Here is a 16,828-nt window from a genome sequence, read left to right on the forward strand (position 1 = left end):
ACCAACATGATGAATTATGCACCGGCACAAATCAGCAGTCTGCCCACTGCTATGTCTGCAGCCCAATTAAAATTTCAAAAGATACAAATGTTTTACAGGTGCTGCTAGTTTTATTGTGGCTCCACACTGGAAATAGGCTCTGGTTTCCTGGCAGAGAGTGTCGGTGACATTGCTTTACTGTGGAAGGAAGACTATTTGGTCAATTGGCTTCACTTCGACAGTCTATAATGCTTTACTTCCTCTCAAGGATGTGTGCGTGCAATGTTATGTGTTTGGGTTGTTTTGTTGAGCTATGTCTTTGACAAATTTGCAAGAAAACATATTGAGTTTCCTTTAGGGGCGTTCCGGTCGAGGGTTTCATGCTGCCAATTCCGGTACCAATCATCCATGAGTAAAACCCTCCCAGACCGACTCGAATACCGATCACGTGGATTACCTGCACATTTTTTTCAATTGTAGAGCTGCTCACGAAGAATGATGCAGATGACATTTGTCAGTGAGCACACTCGTACCAAGTGCTCTAGTGGTGATCTATGCTAACGCTGCAGCTCTGCTTACCTTTTGGCACTGACGTGAAGTAGAGCAATCTCCGGTCATCCAATAAGAAAGGATGGATCTCTTAAATAATGGTTGGAGAAGCTCTGTATAGTCGTGGGATTATGTAAATTAGCCCCACTGTTGCATCACAAGATTCACAAGGGCTCACTCGCAGTTGAGATTTATTGGCAAGCCATTAAACAAGTCAATTTTACATCACAAGTATGCCTTGCATGCTTACATATATGTAGATAATTCATGAGTAGGTCGACATAGACTGTGAATGTGAAATAATTAATAGGATGTGTCCTTCCAGCTCTTTACTTGATCATTTTTATATTTTTACTAGTGATCACATTTGTGTGTGTGTGTGTGTGTGTGTGTGTGTGTGTGTGTGTGTGTGTGTGTGTGTGTGTGTGTGTGTGTGTGTGTGTGTGTGTGTGGAGACTTGGGTTAAAATATCGCAGCTGCGCGTGAGCCATCTATTACATTTATGTGACAAGAGCAGAAACGATGAGGAGAAGCGCATGAAACATTTTCCTTCCGACGATCCTTCAGCTTGAATTAAACTCTCCAATTTAAAGCCTTGACCCGAGCGACTGCACTCGACTGATTTGATTCACGCGCACGGGCCTCCACGCACACATACACGCTCCGTAGATACACGCTCCATCACGTAAGCCTTTTCGCCTTCCGAGATCCGCCGCGCCGCGCCTCTTCTTAGACATAACATTGCACTTAGGTTTTAGAGAATACGCGCCGTCGAGAATTGCCGTCGCAATGGTGTCAGCGCCAACGTCACGGCGGCGCCCTGCCGAGTTATTTAAATGTAAATACCGCAGCTGCATATAGGGAGATAAAGTTGAACACTCAAGAGGCCATCTTTTTTCCTACACTTCATCGTGACTGTGCGTAATTAAAAAAAAAAAAAAAAGAAAAGGCACTTTGGGTTCACATTGGCTCAATCATGGTTAAACACATGATCTAATGTGGCTAATACATTTATAGGGCACTTATTTTGGGACATATAGTGAGAGCCAATTCAAGAGCTGCCCGGATGACCCCCACCATTTGCGGGGGGAAAGGGACAAATAGCAAAAATTTGTCTTGAATTCATTGCCGTTGCATTGCATTTGAAATAGGGGGAGGGGCTTATGCGGGTGTTTTGAATAAATACCCCACATTCTTCAGAAAAATACTGATCAGCATCCAATATAGATTTTTAAGCAAGTGGGAGGTCATGGGGAAGAAAATCCCTAAAATAAGAAAATGAGAAAAAAATGTAAATGTTGAAAAAGTATTGGAAAAAAAAAATCGAACATGCAAATCGCGGGTGCTGACCGTTGCATTGATTATTTCACATTTAGTGTTCTTTTACTATATTATTTCAACCCTGTGTAGTTCATTATTTGCATGCTGTTGTTGGGTATTTTCTTTTTTTTTTTTTCAGTGTAAAATGTAACTGGATATTGAACAATTTTTTCTTCAAGCCATTCCTTTTGGAAGGATTTTAGCTGACATGCAAAAAAAATGTGCGCAGTCTGGCGAAAAAATCAATTGTTATTGATTCAATCTGAATAGATAAAATATTGAAAATTAAATATTCAAGAAGCGGGACCCCTTGCAAGCAAGATGTTGCATGCTTCAGCTGTTTAACCCACATTAATGAAGAATTTTTCACAGGGAAAAAAAAAAAATGCAATGGATTTGTCCTGGCCTGATTATGCTCACCGAATAGCAAAATAGCATTTTTCTTTTGAGAAAACCAGAACAAAAACCAAAAAATAAAAAGGAGAGTCGAGTTGCCATGATTCAACCGTGCTACATTGTTATGACACAGACATAAAGAAGAAACACATTTTTAACAGCACGTTGTTATGTATATATATTTATTTTTAATTCACATTTTTACAGTCAGCTATGCTAACTACGTTGCACCTCTCTTAATTGGCTAAGCACAGTATCCAAATGGTGGGAACATTTTAATGTCCAACATTATTGTGTTTGACATTGCCTCAAGGTTAAGATCCAGATGGATGTATTAACTTGGAGATTAATTTAAAAACGTATGTGGGGACTGAAAAAAAAAAAGGAGCTTTTGTTCTGTGAAGGATAATTTGACTCACGGGCATTTCACTATAAATTCCGCCCTTGTCTCTACCATTAAGCCCCTCGAAGATTAAGTTGAACAAAACACCAGGGTTAGGTGAGCTAAGATCTTTTTTTTTTTTTTTGGTGGGTTCCAAGATAATAGCTCAAAACCCACAAAGAGAAAAGCCGACCCCGAGACTCAAGCCCAGAACCTCAGAAGTGCAAGGCAGACGTACTAGAAATCTATATACAGCATATCTATAAATAGAAGTGATTTCAGATTTGGGTTTTTACCTGCGCTTCCTTTTTCTTATTTACAGCCGCAACAGAGAGTTAATATAAGTCAAAATAATTCTCTCCTTGCGATTCTCCGCTGACCATTTTCTGAGTTTTGTACAAGCATTGTAATACAAAGGCTTCAATCCTATCAGAATTGTGTGTAGCTCTGAGTTACAGCCCCCTCCCATCCAGCATTTGACTTGATATTTGCAAAACATATTGACTATGTTGCGCCGTGGCCAAAACTCAGTACCAACAGTGCATTCATTCAATGCAGCGTGGCTTTCTCAGTTTCTCCAAAGGGACGACACTATGGTGAAGGTGTAAAAAGTCTCTTTCTGACTTCCGGGTTGAGTGAACGCTGGCGCATTTTGGCTGCCGCTGCTCAACCCGTATTGTTTTGTGTTTTTTGTTATTGTAAAGTGTCCTTGGGTGTCTTGAAAGGCGCTTATAAATAAAATGTATTATTATTATTATTATTATATAACTCTTGCGGGGAACAAAGCGAAATGCCAACAACTACAAGGGGCTGGGGAAAAAAAAACACATCACTGCGTTTTCTATCTTCAATTGTCCCTTCGGAACATAAATGACTGAGAAATATTCAGTCACATTTGCGAATGAAACGGGTGACTGTTTTTTTTTTTTCATCTCTAACCTCTCTTCTATGCGATAAATGATGACACAAAGGGGCTTCTTCATCACGAGGACCTCTGGCGAAGCCGTTTTCACTGTCGTACATTTAATGACCTCATTCCTTTGCTCCTCGACCAAGTTTTTAATGACGACGTTTCTCCCGCTGCGAGACAAACAACGCAGCAGTGCGGAGTTTGGAATAAGAAACAAGCTCGTTTTTTTTTTTTTTTTTTTTTAACCTTACACGTCAACAACTGCGAGGATACCATTGTTCTCAAGATTCTTGTTTTGTCAAAGAGGAATCACTTCCACTGACCTTTGTTTGTCTGCAAGATGGCTTGCTGAAAGAGTAATGAATGGGCAATCGAAGACACTTTGTAAAGATGGGCTTTATGTGGAGCAAATTAGATTCTGGATGTGGAGGAGGACACTTAGGAAAGGGTCTTTCAGGGATTTTTAATTGCTTTTACCCAAATACAAGCACCGATATTAATCCGGTATAAAACGGGTCCAGTCTTTTAACAGGAGTGTGCTATGAGAGCCCTAAATGTGATACAAATGACCAATTGCGAACAATGCCCATCGCGTTTCGCGTTCACTTGGACGCCACAAATTATTTGCGGTTCTCTTCGCAAAATACGAAATGCCTGCAGCTGAATTGTTTGTTTGTTTAATTGCGCACCTTTCAAATCCAGAAAATAACTGGGGGGGGGGGGTTTGTGTTGTCACATTATGGATAATGTTGGACTCGATAAAACGGCATCGCCTTGCCTTGATATTCATCCATCCATCCATTTTCTGGTCCGTTTTATCCTCATAAGGCTCACACTCACACCTAGGGAATATTCAGAGTGTTCAATCAGCCTGCCATGCATGTTTTTGGAATGTGGGAGGAAACCGGAGTACCCGGACAAAACCCACGCAGGCCCGGGGAGAACATGCAAACTACACACAGGGAAGGCCGGAGCTAGCCTGCCTTGGTATTCTTCCAGTTTATTGGTAACTACTGTTTCTGAAATGGACACTTCAAAAGCATGGGTGCGTCACTATGCCACAAACAGGAAGTGGTCGCAAAACACATTCACCCACAAACGACAGCACAAATGTCAAAAAAGTGTCTTATTTTATCTGCAGTGTGTTTGTGATATTGAAAGCAGTGAAATCGAGTGATTGGTTGCAAAGGGAAACAAATACTCAAAGTGGGTCAGCGTTTAAGCATCTGGCTGGACTCTACTTCCTGAGAACCACCCATATCTGTGATCGTTGCTTGATGTTTGGGTATACCGGAGGTTGCAGTACTGTAATATTATGCTACGCAGCCGCCACTTTGCTGCGCTTGGTTCATTTTCCTGCTGTTTTTCCATGTAAATACAGGAGATTGTTAGGTTTATCGTTTTGTTCCGACTGATGCGGTCGGTCAGTATCGCAAGGTTTGATTTGCATTCAAAAGCAAGTGAGATTATCTTTCAGTGTGATTTGACGTCATTGTACTTTTTTTTCCCACCGTAGGTGCCTGAGACCACCATTCAGGAGGTCCATGTCACCAAGAGCCCAGACGGCATCCGTCACGAACAGGATGACTTTGTGTGGGGACCCTGCGATGATGTTTTGATTCATCTGATTGGCCGCCCGCCGGCTGCCGTTGGAGCATGAGCACATATCACATTGCCTTAGATCTGAGCTAACGCTAATTATCATTATCGGAGCGCTCTCCGGGTTGAAGTGCGTCTAGGATCAATTCTGATGACGTTTTAGATCCGCGGTCATGCGGGGAAGCATCGGCACCAAAATGGAAGCTCGAAATATCATTGGAGCCCCTGTGTCCCTCTCAGAGAGCCCATGACCAATGCAGAGAGAACAGTTTGTGGTGAACTGCATGCGCTTTAGTGTTTTACTACATTGGGATATCGACTACGAGGCTGTCGCGATGAGCGCATGATTGCAGCCGCGCCACGCCATCTTCGTCGTGGCCGGCGGTCGCCCGCCGCTCGTCGTCCTCGGCCATGACCCGGCTGATGTTGGGCCGAACTCTGGAGCGCATCTGCAAGGGCGTCCTGTTCCTCTGCCTGCTCCACTTCCTCATCATGATGATCCTCTACTTCGACGTCTACTCGCAGCGCTTCGACCTGTTCAGCCGCTTCAACAACGGGCGCAACGGCTCCCGGAACAATGGCAGCGGACATCATTTTTACTTTTACAACATCTCCAGGATCAACGCCACTGCGGCTAGTTACCTGGCCACGGGCGAGCAGGTGGGGCCCACCGTTCAGCCCCTTTCCAATCGGACGCCTTCGCCCAAGCCCCTGCCGCCATGTCCTGAAACCCCGCCTGGTTTGGGTGAGTCAACCTCCCTGCCTGTGTGTGTGTGTGTGTGTGTGTGTGTGTGTGTGTGTGTGTGTGTGTGTGTGTGTGTGTATTGCTGTCCCTGTGACTGCTAGGCCTCCCAAAAAAAGCTAAATGTCAAGTATGAAATAAAATGAAGCTTTTACTTTTCCATTTAAAAAGGTATTCATATATCTTGGGATTAGTTGGTCACTATGTGACCTCTAATTTGTCCAAAAAATGAAGAAAAACGATATTTGTGCCCCAGTTCCCACTTGCCCTTTTGTAGCTTCTTCCAATTGGGCAAAGTCTGGGGTTAGTACAAAGTATATTTGTCCCACGCAATCTTAAAAAACTTTGAAGTATTCAGCCAGAGATTTATGAATATTTTCTGCACGTATAAAGAGTTGATGAGAGTTATGAACAGGCAAGACGAAACCTTGATTTCTTCTCTCTTGTAAGCTGCCAAGGCTTTTTATTCCGTTTATTTTTTTATTTTAAGATTTTGGAACTATACAAGCAAGCCCCACCAGTCTTTTACCAATTAGCAGCAGAGCAAGTGTACTTTTTCTGTCCGGCCCGCATCATAAAATGGATTTAATATCAAGCATAGTGCTGTTTCAGTCTCACAGCGAGACCTCACAGCAGCATAGATGCTTGCCAAAAACATTGTTTTCATTGATGATAGCAGCCCAGGCTTCATGTGAAATAATAAAAAAAAAAGGTTTGATTTTGTTTACTGCAGATTTAGCTGGTTTTCTTTTCATATTCGACTTCAAACTCAAAATCAAATCAAAAGAAGCCAGCCAAGTGTTTTCCGTGAGGAGCCCGTTTTTTTTGTGTGTGTTTTTATTTTATTTATTTTTTGTAAGCAGCGCGCATCAGACAACCAGTGGGGGGGGCGTGAAAGGCGTCGCTTACCTTGCCAGACATCACCTGCTGCTCTTTTCTTTTGCTGCCACTCCCCCGCCGCGTCTCTCACGATACACCCGCATCCGGCAAACGTGTTCGGACGCCCCGCCGCGTTGATGGAGACGTTTGCAGTCGACGTATTTTTGCAAACATGTGACTCTTTCAAGGTTCAACCCTTTGAATGTGATGCTGTAATCAGGATATTTGGTGGTTGCAGAGCCTCAGTGCACTGCTGGTTTCCACCTTGGAATAAAAACAAAAAACATTTTGAAGGACAATTTCAGAATTTCAAATTCAGTGATACGGAGGAACAGCCTAATTTATGGTCATCCACCATTCGGACAAGAACCCTGAATATTTTGAAATCAATTTCAATGCCAGCCACTAGGGTCGAATGTGTGTAGTGTGTTTCCATGTTACGATGTTTTTACTTTTTAAAATGATATTTAGAATGTGTTGTTTTATATACCGTATTTTCCACACTAAAAGGCATGCTGGATTATGATGTGCACCTTCAAAGAATGGCCTGTTTTGTAATTTTATTCATACATTCGGCGCAGCGCATTACAAGACGCAATCTACAATGCATCCACTAGATGGAGCTACGCACAAGGAAATGCCAACAGAACGATCAGATGTCAGTAAAACTTATTTAATAAAGCAGCGACACAGTTCACTTAACCAACAGCAAGTTATAACATTGACTCGTTAACGTTGAACTCTCTTGCCGCTGCTCTATTTCCGTGTTCAACTGCGTAACCGATCGCCTTAAGTTTGAACTCTGCGTTGTCAGCATGTCTCGAGTAAGGAGCCATTTTGGGGTCGAAATGTTACCGTAATGACCATACACAAGACACATCCGATGTGAGTTTTTAAGAAAATGGAAGGCTTTTAGGTGCACCTTTTAGTGCAGAAAATACGGTATTTCTATGTAACAAAGCGTGTGACGGAAAAGTGGTTAGGACTGCACGACCGTCCGTGTTTTATGTTATGTGTTGTGTTTATTATTTTACTTTATGTTAACTGTTTTATGAAGCGCTTTGTTACAGCTGTCGCTGTTGTGAAAGCGCTATATAAATCAGCATGTATTGTATTGTATTGTTTTACAACAGGTGGTTTCAACCACACAATTTGATTGGACGAGAGTCATTAGACATGCAGTATATACTGTATATAAAAAAACAAACAAACTGGGACTATTGCAATGCAATTACAAAAACATATGCATGTTTCCCTGACTGGTAATTGTATTGTCGCTTCAAACATGGCAAAAATAAATAAATGCTGCGTTTTAATGAGCTGACACCCCTTTATCAAAAATTTGCTCTTCTCATTTGCTCGTGTGCTTAGCGACTCACACTGAGAAGGATGAAGCCTTCAGCTGAAATGGTCTCAGTACTCCCGAACAGTTTGGACTGCCAGCGGCTCACAATATTTTGGTATTCATGGCAGGCCCAGGTGTGTTCTTGTTGTGCATCTCGGTCTCTTACTGTGTGAGATGGAGAGACAGGGCTGTTTTTTTGAGATAGATGGTGGGAAAGTCACAGACGGTGGGGCAGAAAAGGAAGGAAATGCAGGTGGAGAGGTGAGGGGGCGGGCTGGTTGGGACTTCGAGGGACATGCGCACGCACACAAATATACACACGCACACGCACACACACTACATAAAGGGTGGATGCGAGCCACTCATAGAGGCAGCACCTGTCAGCTGGTGTTCTCCTGCAGCCAAGTGTGTGCGCGTCTGTGTGTGTGTGTGTGTGTGTGTGTGTGTGTGTGTGTGTGTGTGTGTGTGTGTGTGTGTGTCCCTCCAGGTCCCAAACAGCTAACCCCATTTGTGTGAGCCAGAGCCTGAATGAACTAGCCGGCAAAATAATAGCAAAGTGAAGAATAATAATTTGGGGGATTTTGTTGCCTCAACTGCAGATGGGCTTTTGGAACAAATTTTGAAACAAGAATACACAATATTACACGTACTGTTGACTTGCCTCAGTAGCTGGTGCTGTTTTGGCTAGCAATTGAGTAAATACGCACTCTTTCAAGGAGACCCGATGCTTTTGTTGTTTTTCTCCACAATTTGAAAGAGTTCCCAGATATCTAATCCGAAAAGCAAGCCTTCATAAAGGTGGAGTAACGGCATCATCTGAATTTTCATTGGTGGACGAGTGTTTTATCACCAATGAGCTACATTTGATTTGTTAAATTAATAGATCTGTCCATGTGGTGCAAGCAGCCACCATCCTTAACCCCCTCCGCATGAACAACGTCAGCAAACATATGTGAATGTGCCGTTTGTCAGAATTAAGCTTTGCTTCGCCTTTGGTTTGGATATCTGAGTGTTTGCGTATAGCCCGAACATCACTTGAAAGTGGCGGATCTTTGCCTTGCTGTCAAGTGATGGACTGCGAGTGTTTGAGTGGGCTGCTGTGTTATGTAAATTAGCTTCACTATTACATCATGATCCGTCAACATTCAGAATAGCTTGGTCAAGGACATTTTGGGGAAACAGGCAGATAATAAAACTTTTACTTGGTTGTGAAATTTCAAACTTGATGGGTGCAGGTGACAGGTTGGGGTCTGGTAGCAGACCGAATGGAGTGTGGATCCCACAAATGCAGAGTCAGATAAATGGCGATGACAAAAAGGTTTATTTAAAGAAAAGCGAGGGACGGACAAAGTATTCAACAAAAGGTGCAGGAGGCACTCGACAGAGTCAGCTATTTTACACAAGCAATTAAAAAGTAGATTTTTCATAACATGTCCCCTTTTATGGACATGCATCTCTGAATTGTTTTTTGCATCATTAAATTATACACGAAGGCACACAAACGTCAAGCCTAATAAGCTGAACTGTCTGCTTCTACCTTTGAAGAACGGCATGCTCTTGAGCCTCCTTATCAAAGCGACGCATTCAATTTGATGCCGTCATTATCAAGACACGGCTATTAATTGTAATGTTACAAATGCTTTTATGAGCTCTTATCAAAACATGCCAAAATAAAGATGAGATTCTGGTTAAGCCTCAGTATATCTTCTTCCCATACCTCCTGCAGCCTTTCCTCTCCCAGCATGCCTCTGTGCAGCAAGCGCCGTTGCACTTTAAAAGCTGCCAGGCAAGGCTTCCTCCATTGCCCACCCCCCTGTCGTGCTGCCTTATATCCCGCTGTCACCCAGCCAATTAACTTTTTAAATTAGTGTCCAAAAAGTAGCCCGTAGCCACCTTTTCATCGTTGAGTTGCCAACCTTTTGTCGTGTCGGCTCGTGGCGCTGCCCGCCGAGGTTTTACTTCTATACAAACACCCACGCGCTGTCTGCTCTGCTTGCTTATTAAATTAGAATGTCTACGAGGGTTAAAGCCCAGCTCGCAACAGTATTAAAGGCTGCCATTGTGCTTTAGAAACCGCACATGTTCGATTAGCTTAGCAATGGTGGAATGGTAGCTCATTCGAAATTAAGGATGGGGCAAGACACAAAATTCCATTCTGCTACCTGAGAATGTTAACTGCTAGGCTGCTAGTTAGCTAACTGCTCACTCACATGCCTTTACACTGTCTAGATTTTCTCATGAGAACTCATGAGAGGTCTTAATCAAAGCCGTAACGCTGTGTTGAGGTTGTTCTTTGGCTTTTATGACAGAGACAGAGACCATTCAAGTCCAGACCTGTGTGTGTGTGTGTGCGTGTGTGCGTGTGTGTCCTAATCTCTACTGAATATATCTCATACCGGAAACTGAATATATCTCATACCCGAAAGGCTGTGTTGTGATTTACGTTAGCTGTTAGCTCTAGATGCTAATGCTACTTAGCAGTAAAATCAGTAGTTCAAATCACCCAAACGAGAACGCTGGATATCTTTTCAAGCAGGCTCAAAGCGTGTGTTATGCAGTTTAGATGTTTGTTTGGGGTTTTTTTTTTTTTTGGGGCAACACTTCATGACAAGGCAGTAAAATTTCGTCAGTTGTGTCAACTGCTAACACAAACCCGCTAGTTAGCTAAGCCGTCAACTAGCTCGCTGCTGTACTTGCCACCACTTGTTCACAAAAGTCAAGTATTTTCTTGATTTCCATGTTATCTGTGTTATCCTTTAACTGGAACTTACTTGGCCTTTGTGTTGTATTTTAACTTCTTTCTACATTTTGTACACTGTGTACACCCCTACACATGGTAAAATATTACCTTACCTCATTTCCACAATTAACCTCATCCAGGACTGCAAATGCTAGCATTCTAGATGTCATGACGTTATCAGAGACAGTCTTTTATTACTTTTTACATGTTACACTGGATGACCTTTCAGATGTCTGGATGGGTGGATGGACAGACAGTTGGACAGCTAGATTAATTAAGTGATTTTGGGATAAACACGAACAGAGATTCAGTCAAGAATCTTGTAAAAATTCATCCCAGACCAGTGGAAGCTAGTAATATTCCACATATACATATCACTGTGTTCATTAAGAAATAGCATTAGCTACTTACAACCTCTCAATCAAGCCATTTAAGCCCCACATTGAAGAAGTAACCCATCGGTTCAGGAGGTATAAGTCCTCTTCTTGACTCCATAATAGCTGCCATAAATTTGCTGGAAAACACCCTTCTCCTTCGTGATGGTGCGGCACTCCGATTTTCCACCCGAAGCAGAGTTTGCATGAATTATTTCTTTTCTTTCTATTTCTGTTGCAAACTCCCTCGCTTGTTCCAACGCTAATAAAAAAAAGAAACGACATTGTGCGCGCTTCGGCCTGTCGTGTACTGCCAGTTTCAGCACAAGTTATATTATGTAATAACAACAATGGGTGGCACGATGGATAGTGATTAGCACGTCTTATTTCAGAGTGTCTCGGTTCTAATCTGAAAACGAATGAATGGTGCTCGGGGTACGAGATTGATCTGACTGATTTTTCCATCTCTCTGCTTGCCAATTGCTTTGTTTTTCACTTGCATGGTTTTCACGTTGATTGCATCGCTAAGTTACCATTTCAAGACAACCACATAATAATATAGTAATCTTCCCGTGAATTTGTCAAAGAGTAATGCGGGGGCTCGCTGGTAAATGTGACATCATGTTGGAAGGATTGCCTCCTCTGGCAGCCACACTTTGTCAACACATTTTGCAAATGTTAATATGAGCCCCGGGTCTCGAGTTTGACACCTGTAATTTAAAATCGTCAGTGAACACAGTTTTGGAACGTAACCAAAGAAAATAAATTGAGTATCAACAGGAAACATTTCTCAATTCATTTGTTGATTTTTGATCGTGACACCTTTATTGGCTATAAACCCCTTCTTGGGTTGCTCTGGGTGAGTAAAGTGGGTGCGTTGGTTTAAGGTACTTACAGCACAGCGTCATGTAAGTAAGATTATCTGTGATTGTAAATTATGTGTGTTGGCTCATACTGGTCATGTATGACAATAAAATTAGCGCATTAGCCCGCCAGCATGTAAAAGCCCTAAGTTGTCACCAACAAATGAACCAAAACAACGTCATTATTCACGCCGGGTCTCCGTTCACAGTGTTTACGTGGGTCGTCGCGCCTGGCGGATTAACATTGTGAGAGATTGGATGTGGATTAGTTAAAAGGATTATCGAAGGCTATACAGAAAAAAAAAAACATGGTTTGCGTTTACTTAATGTTTTGAAGATAACCGCAGGGTGATATCTGTGGCGTCTTCGTGTGCCGCAGATGAAATTAGCATCCGTGTCAGGAACCAGCGAAGGCCTCGCGTCGTTTCGGGCGCAATGAGAAGTGAGGCGCGGCGTCAAATATCATCTTTCTAATGTGCTCTAAATATTCACTCCGGGGAAATTACTGTGAGAGTGATTAGCGGATTGCTGTCTCTTATACGGAGGATTTAATCTTTTAGAATTCATTTTATGAAAACGATAAACATTTGTGAGGTTTCCGCTGGATATCTCTGCTCGTTTCAGTCATTGTGAGCCGAAATTGTCCTGACGGCTTTTGGTACTTCCACGTCTGCCGACAGAAAACTACAGTGAAACCCAAGAGACGTATTATGGGTTTTTTTCACAATTTAAAAAAAGTTCCTAGCTATCTTAATAACATTTCTGGTTGACATGCTTTCATCAAAATACCTCAAGGATCGAGAATAATAAATAGCTGACTTTTCATGACCATGGTAACTAGGGGAGGAACTAGCCTGCATGTTGAGCAACGAATCAATCAATCGGTCTATCAATAACAGCGTATTTTCAGCCATAGAGGAAACATTTTTAGCGCCAAGCCTACGAATGACAAGGTCAGTTGGTGAGCGTAAGCAAAAATATAACTCTTGTGGAAGGGCTTGAAACAAAGAGTCGACGCATCAACTTCACCATTGACGATTATAGCGTGAAGCCAATTAATAGCAAATGAGTTGTTTTGGCATTTACGACATGGACGGCTACCTGAAATCAACAGGCGGTCAGCCGATACGGAAAAGTAACAGCGTTGCATCAAGGTGGTTAAAACATTTCCAAATAAGCAAGATCAAGCATCCATTTTGCGGCCATTTTGGTCATTCTCAGGGGCCACTGCCAAACACAAAATTCAAATGACGTCACACTTCTCACAGTACTACTGAAGGAACTCGGAGAGTTTTCACTTTTGGCTCGAACACAAATATTTGGTTCATGTTGAAACCTTTTAACACCACGAGTTGAGGTTGGCTTTTGAATATGAGCGCGTTGCTTTCATTTAACTTGACACAACAAGACATGGATCCACATTATTCGAGGCTGACTGTAAATTAAGATTGTTTGTTTGGCTTGGTGGAGGTCCACTCTGCTTAAGCGCCATTCTCGATAATGAGGCAGTTGGACTGTAAATGAAAAATGGAATGTACGAGCGCTCAATAGTAACAGTCGTGGACTCCTCTCTCGCACTCACACACACACGCACAGACGCTTACACACGTACAGGCAGGTTTCGGAAAGACACTCTTAAGATCCAATTACCGCTTCTCGATTTCTCATCAATTACCTGTGGGAACGTCATGCTGGCCCTAAACAGAACCTCCGATCCTTCCACACAACATACACAGTGCACGGTGAAAAATCAATGGATAGCGAACCCAACTCGCTCCCCCCCCTGAGCTACTGCACGTTGCTAGTTTGTCTCCTCGAGGGTTGCCCCGCTGATCATAAAATCACAAAAGTTAATTATAAGGCTCTGGCCTTCCTGTGTGGAGTTTGCATGTTCTCCCTGTGCACGTGTGGGTTTTCTGCGGGTGCTCCGGTTTCCTCCCACATTCCAAAAACAGGCATGGCATGACCCCTCCCTCATCCATGACTGACATGCAGATAATTCTGAGGTGGGCCGTCGGGAGGCGTCCCTTGCCATCATTACACTTAGCAATGGCTGCTACAAACCAAACCGTCTGACTTACGATTAAATTTCGCGCATGGGTGCTTCAGAATTTTTCACGATTCCTCTTATGAGGCGCACGTCCGCTGAGTTTCACGTCAATTGTTGATACGCCATCCTCCGTGTTGTTTCATGTGGAAGTAGCTCGTGAAGATGTTGACAGTCTTCTTTGGCATTTGGTCACTTGGGATGAGTTGGGGGGTCAGATGAGGCCGGGATGTTTGATTTCGAAGGCTTGACGAAGCTCAAACCTAAAAGCGCTTCTTCAAGCCTTTGAGTGACTGCAAGTTTAAGCTTCTATTGGGTTTTATGCTAAGTGTGTGATTTTTGCAGCAAACCAGATTATTTTTGAGTGTTTTGACCTTACTGAAAAGTCCAACAAATCCCCTTCATTAATCTCCCGTCCATCGTCTGAATATATCACTGCGTCGAAGAAGTAACAATGTAGAAGAATGCTTGATTACACAATCCCAACACTGTATTGCAAAATCTTTCTTCTCCTTTTTCAGACACTTACCGAGACAGAAGCACACATATATGACAAAGATTAACGTCCTCTTAACTTTATTAATTAAATGCCGACTTCTTAACTGCCGATATCGGATTGATATGTAGATGTCTTCACGTTTAACACCAGGTACTCACTTGCCCATAATTGCCATAGCACTCGGGCTGTGATTTATTTGCCTGTCATTTTTAGAACGAGTTCGTCAAGGCTGTGTCCAAAGTCCAATTTCACACTTCGGCACAACTGCAACAATTGCTTTCAACACAGAGACTCTTATGCGGTGAGTTGACCTGCTAATTTTCCAGCATACGGCATAGTATCACAATCATAGCAGAAGTGGGTAGTGCCACCAGACCAGAGTGTAGTTTTGACACCTGGGATTCACAGCCTACGTTGTCACTAATTTTGCCATTCCTCAAATGTGCAAAAAAAATAAAAATAGATTCGGGTACCAAAGTCGGACCGCAAATCTGTCGCCTTTTGATGGAAACCAAAAGCACAGTTTCACACCTAGGACTACCTGTGCGCACCACTTCGCCCACAAGGCGGTGTAAACGGGGCTAATAATAGTCCCTGCTGTGTTGTTTATTCAAGTTCTGCTTTCAAGTTATTCCCTTATGGTGTTTTTTTTTTTCCCTTTTGCGGCGTGGGAGGGAAGCTTAAGTGGTTTGTCAGCTCGTTCTACATCTCCCATTGTGACAGATGAGTTAGTTTCACGCTGCCACTCCATCGCTCAATCATGATCGTTAAAAAAAAGAAAAGAAGAAATTGTGTTGAAAGGGAAGGATGCAACTTTCCATTCATCTCAATGGCTGCTGGCTGTAATCCACTGTGATGAATTACCTGAATTTAGGTCAGGCCTTTATCTTTTCCTCTCTTTCTCTCTCCCCTCCACCCACCAATGTGAGGCATGCGTACGGATTGGGTCCATGCCACCTGGGAGACAACTCCCTGGAAACCCGCCTCGCTGATCGGTCATAGAGATCGGTAAAGGCAGGAGTCAAGTTTGCGATGGGAGCCAGTCGATTGTTGTTTGGTTCCAGTCCTGCTTGTGGTTGGCTCACAGCGAGGACCTGTAAAATGGCTTATATCTGTTAAGCGGTGTACACATACATCAAAAACCAGGACACATTTCATGGTGGATTTCACTGATGTCTCTGAAAGATTATCCTGAGCAATTATCCCGTGGTGTCGGGTGTGTTAAGAATGATTTTTTTTCCTCCCCGATGTGCTCGGAAAACAGTCAGGTCAACAATCGTCAATGTTAAACTGAGGTTCATGATTTGTCACGATGACAAATCTTCATGTGGACACAAAACACCAACTGTTTGGCTTGTGCGCTTATATAACGTCTCAAAAATCATTCACCTCTGGATGAAAGACAAGGACAGGCATTACAGCACCCCAATATAGTGAGTTATCAGCCAAGCTAGCAGTTAGCCTAGCTTCTTCTATGTCTTGTCGTTTCCAGACAAGCTAACAGAGAGCTCATTATCAGAAAAGATAACAAAGCCGCTTCAAGTTCTTCTTCTTCCTCTTGTTTTGATGCTAGTCCATTTTTAGGGGTGAAAACCATCTGCTTTGGAATGGACTCATTGGGCGTGGATACAGGATCTGCCTCAAGGCCCTTTGGACTGAGACGTGGCCATCTGCGTGTTGTTCCCGCGCCACCACGCTTTTGTTTCTCCTTTGTGTTTATTCAACACGCTCGAAAATGCAACAAAAATTGTATCATTTGAAACTTTTATGCCTTTTAACTTTTATGTCTCCCTGCGTGTTGACATTAATTTGTGTGGAGGGGCAACAACATGAAATCAGTGGAGCACATTTAAGTTGTTATTGTGTGTGTGTGTGTGTGTGTGCGTGTGTGTGTGTGTTAGCAGTTCAATTTAAAATCCTCAAGGCGCAAAGTGAGCCATTAATCACAGCCAGCGTGTTTGTTTTAAATAATCACAAGCCCAAATTTTCACGATGGTAGCCCGCGCAAGCTCTCCTCCCCACTACGCTTGATATCGTAATTAAATGTGAGCACCAGAGGAAGAAAACGAATGGAGGCAGCCAGTTTGTTTTATGTTTGCTTCCTTGAAGAATCAAAAAAAAAAAAAAAAAAAAAGAACAATATGAACATGGGAGACTCACAGTCAGTTCTCATTATTGTCCCGCAGTGAACTACCGCTGCTTGT

At 42.8% G+C, this 16,828-nt stretch overlaps 1 protein-coding gene across 2 annotated transcripts in view; it reads left to right on the plus strand.

Annotated features, from left to right (window-relative positions):
• Positions 1 to 16,828, plus strand: part of b4galt2 (UDP-Gal:betaGlcNAc beta 1,4- galactosyltransferase, polypeptide 2) — a 61,326-nt gene that overhangs the window by 7,764 nt on the left and 36,734 nt on the right. For both annotated transcript variants that reach the window (XM_086128618.1, XM_086128620.1), the window contains exon 2: positions 5,053 to 5,880. In XM_086128618.1, coding sequence (XP_085984744.1) covers positions 5,547 to 5,880 — 334 coding nt within the window. In that variant the 5' untranslated portion in view covers positions 5,053 to 5,546. The remainder of the gene's footprint in view (positions 1 to 5,052; positions 5,881 to 16,828) is intronic.

The sequence above is a fragment of the Hippocampus guttulatus genome, chromosome 14, assembly GCF_054856545.1.
Source record: "Hippocampus guttulatus isolate MCC_2025c chromosome 14, RoL_Hgut_1.0, whole genome shotgun sequence".
Taxonomy (NCBI): domain Eukaryota; kingdom Metazoa; phylum Chordata; class Actinopteri; order Syngnathiformes; family Syngnathidae; genus Hippocampus; species Hippocampus guttulatus.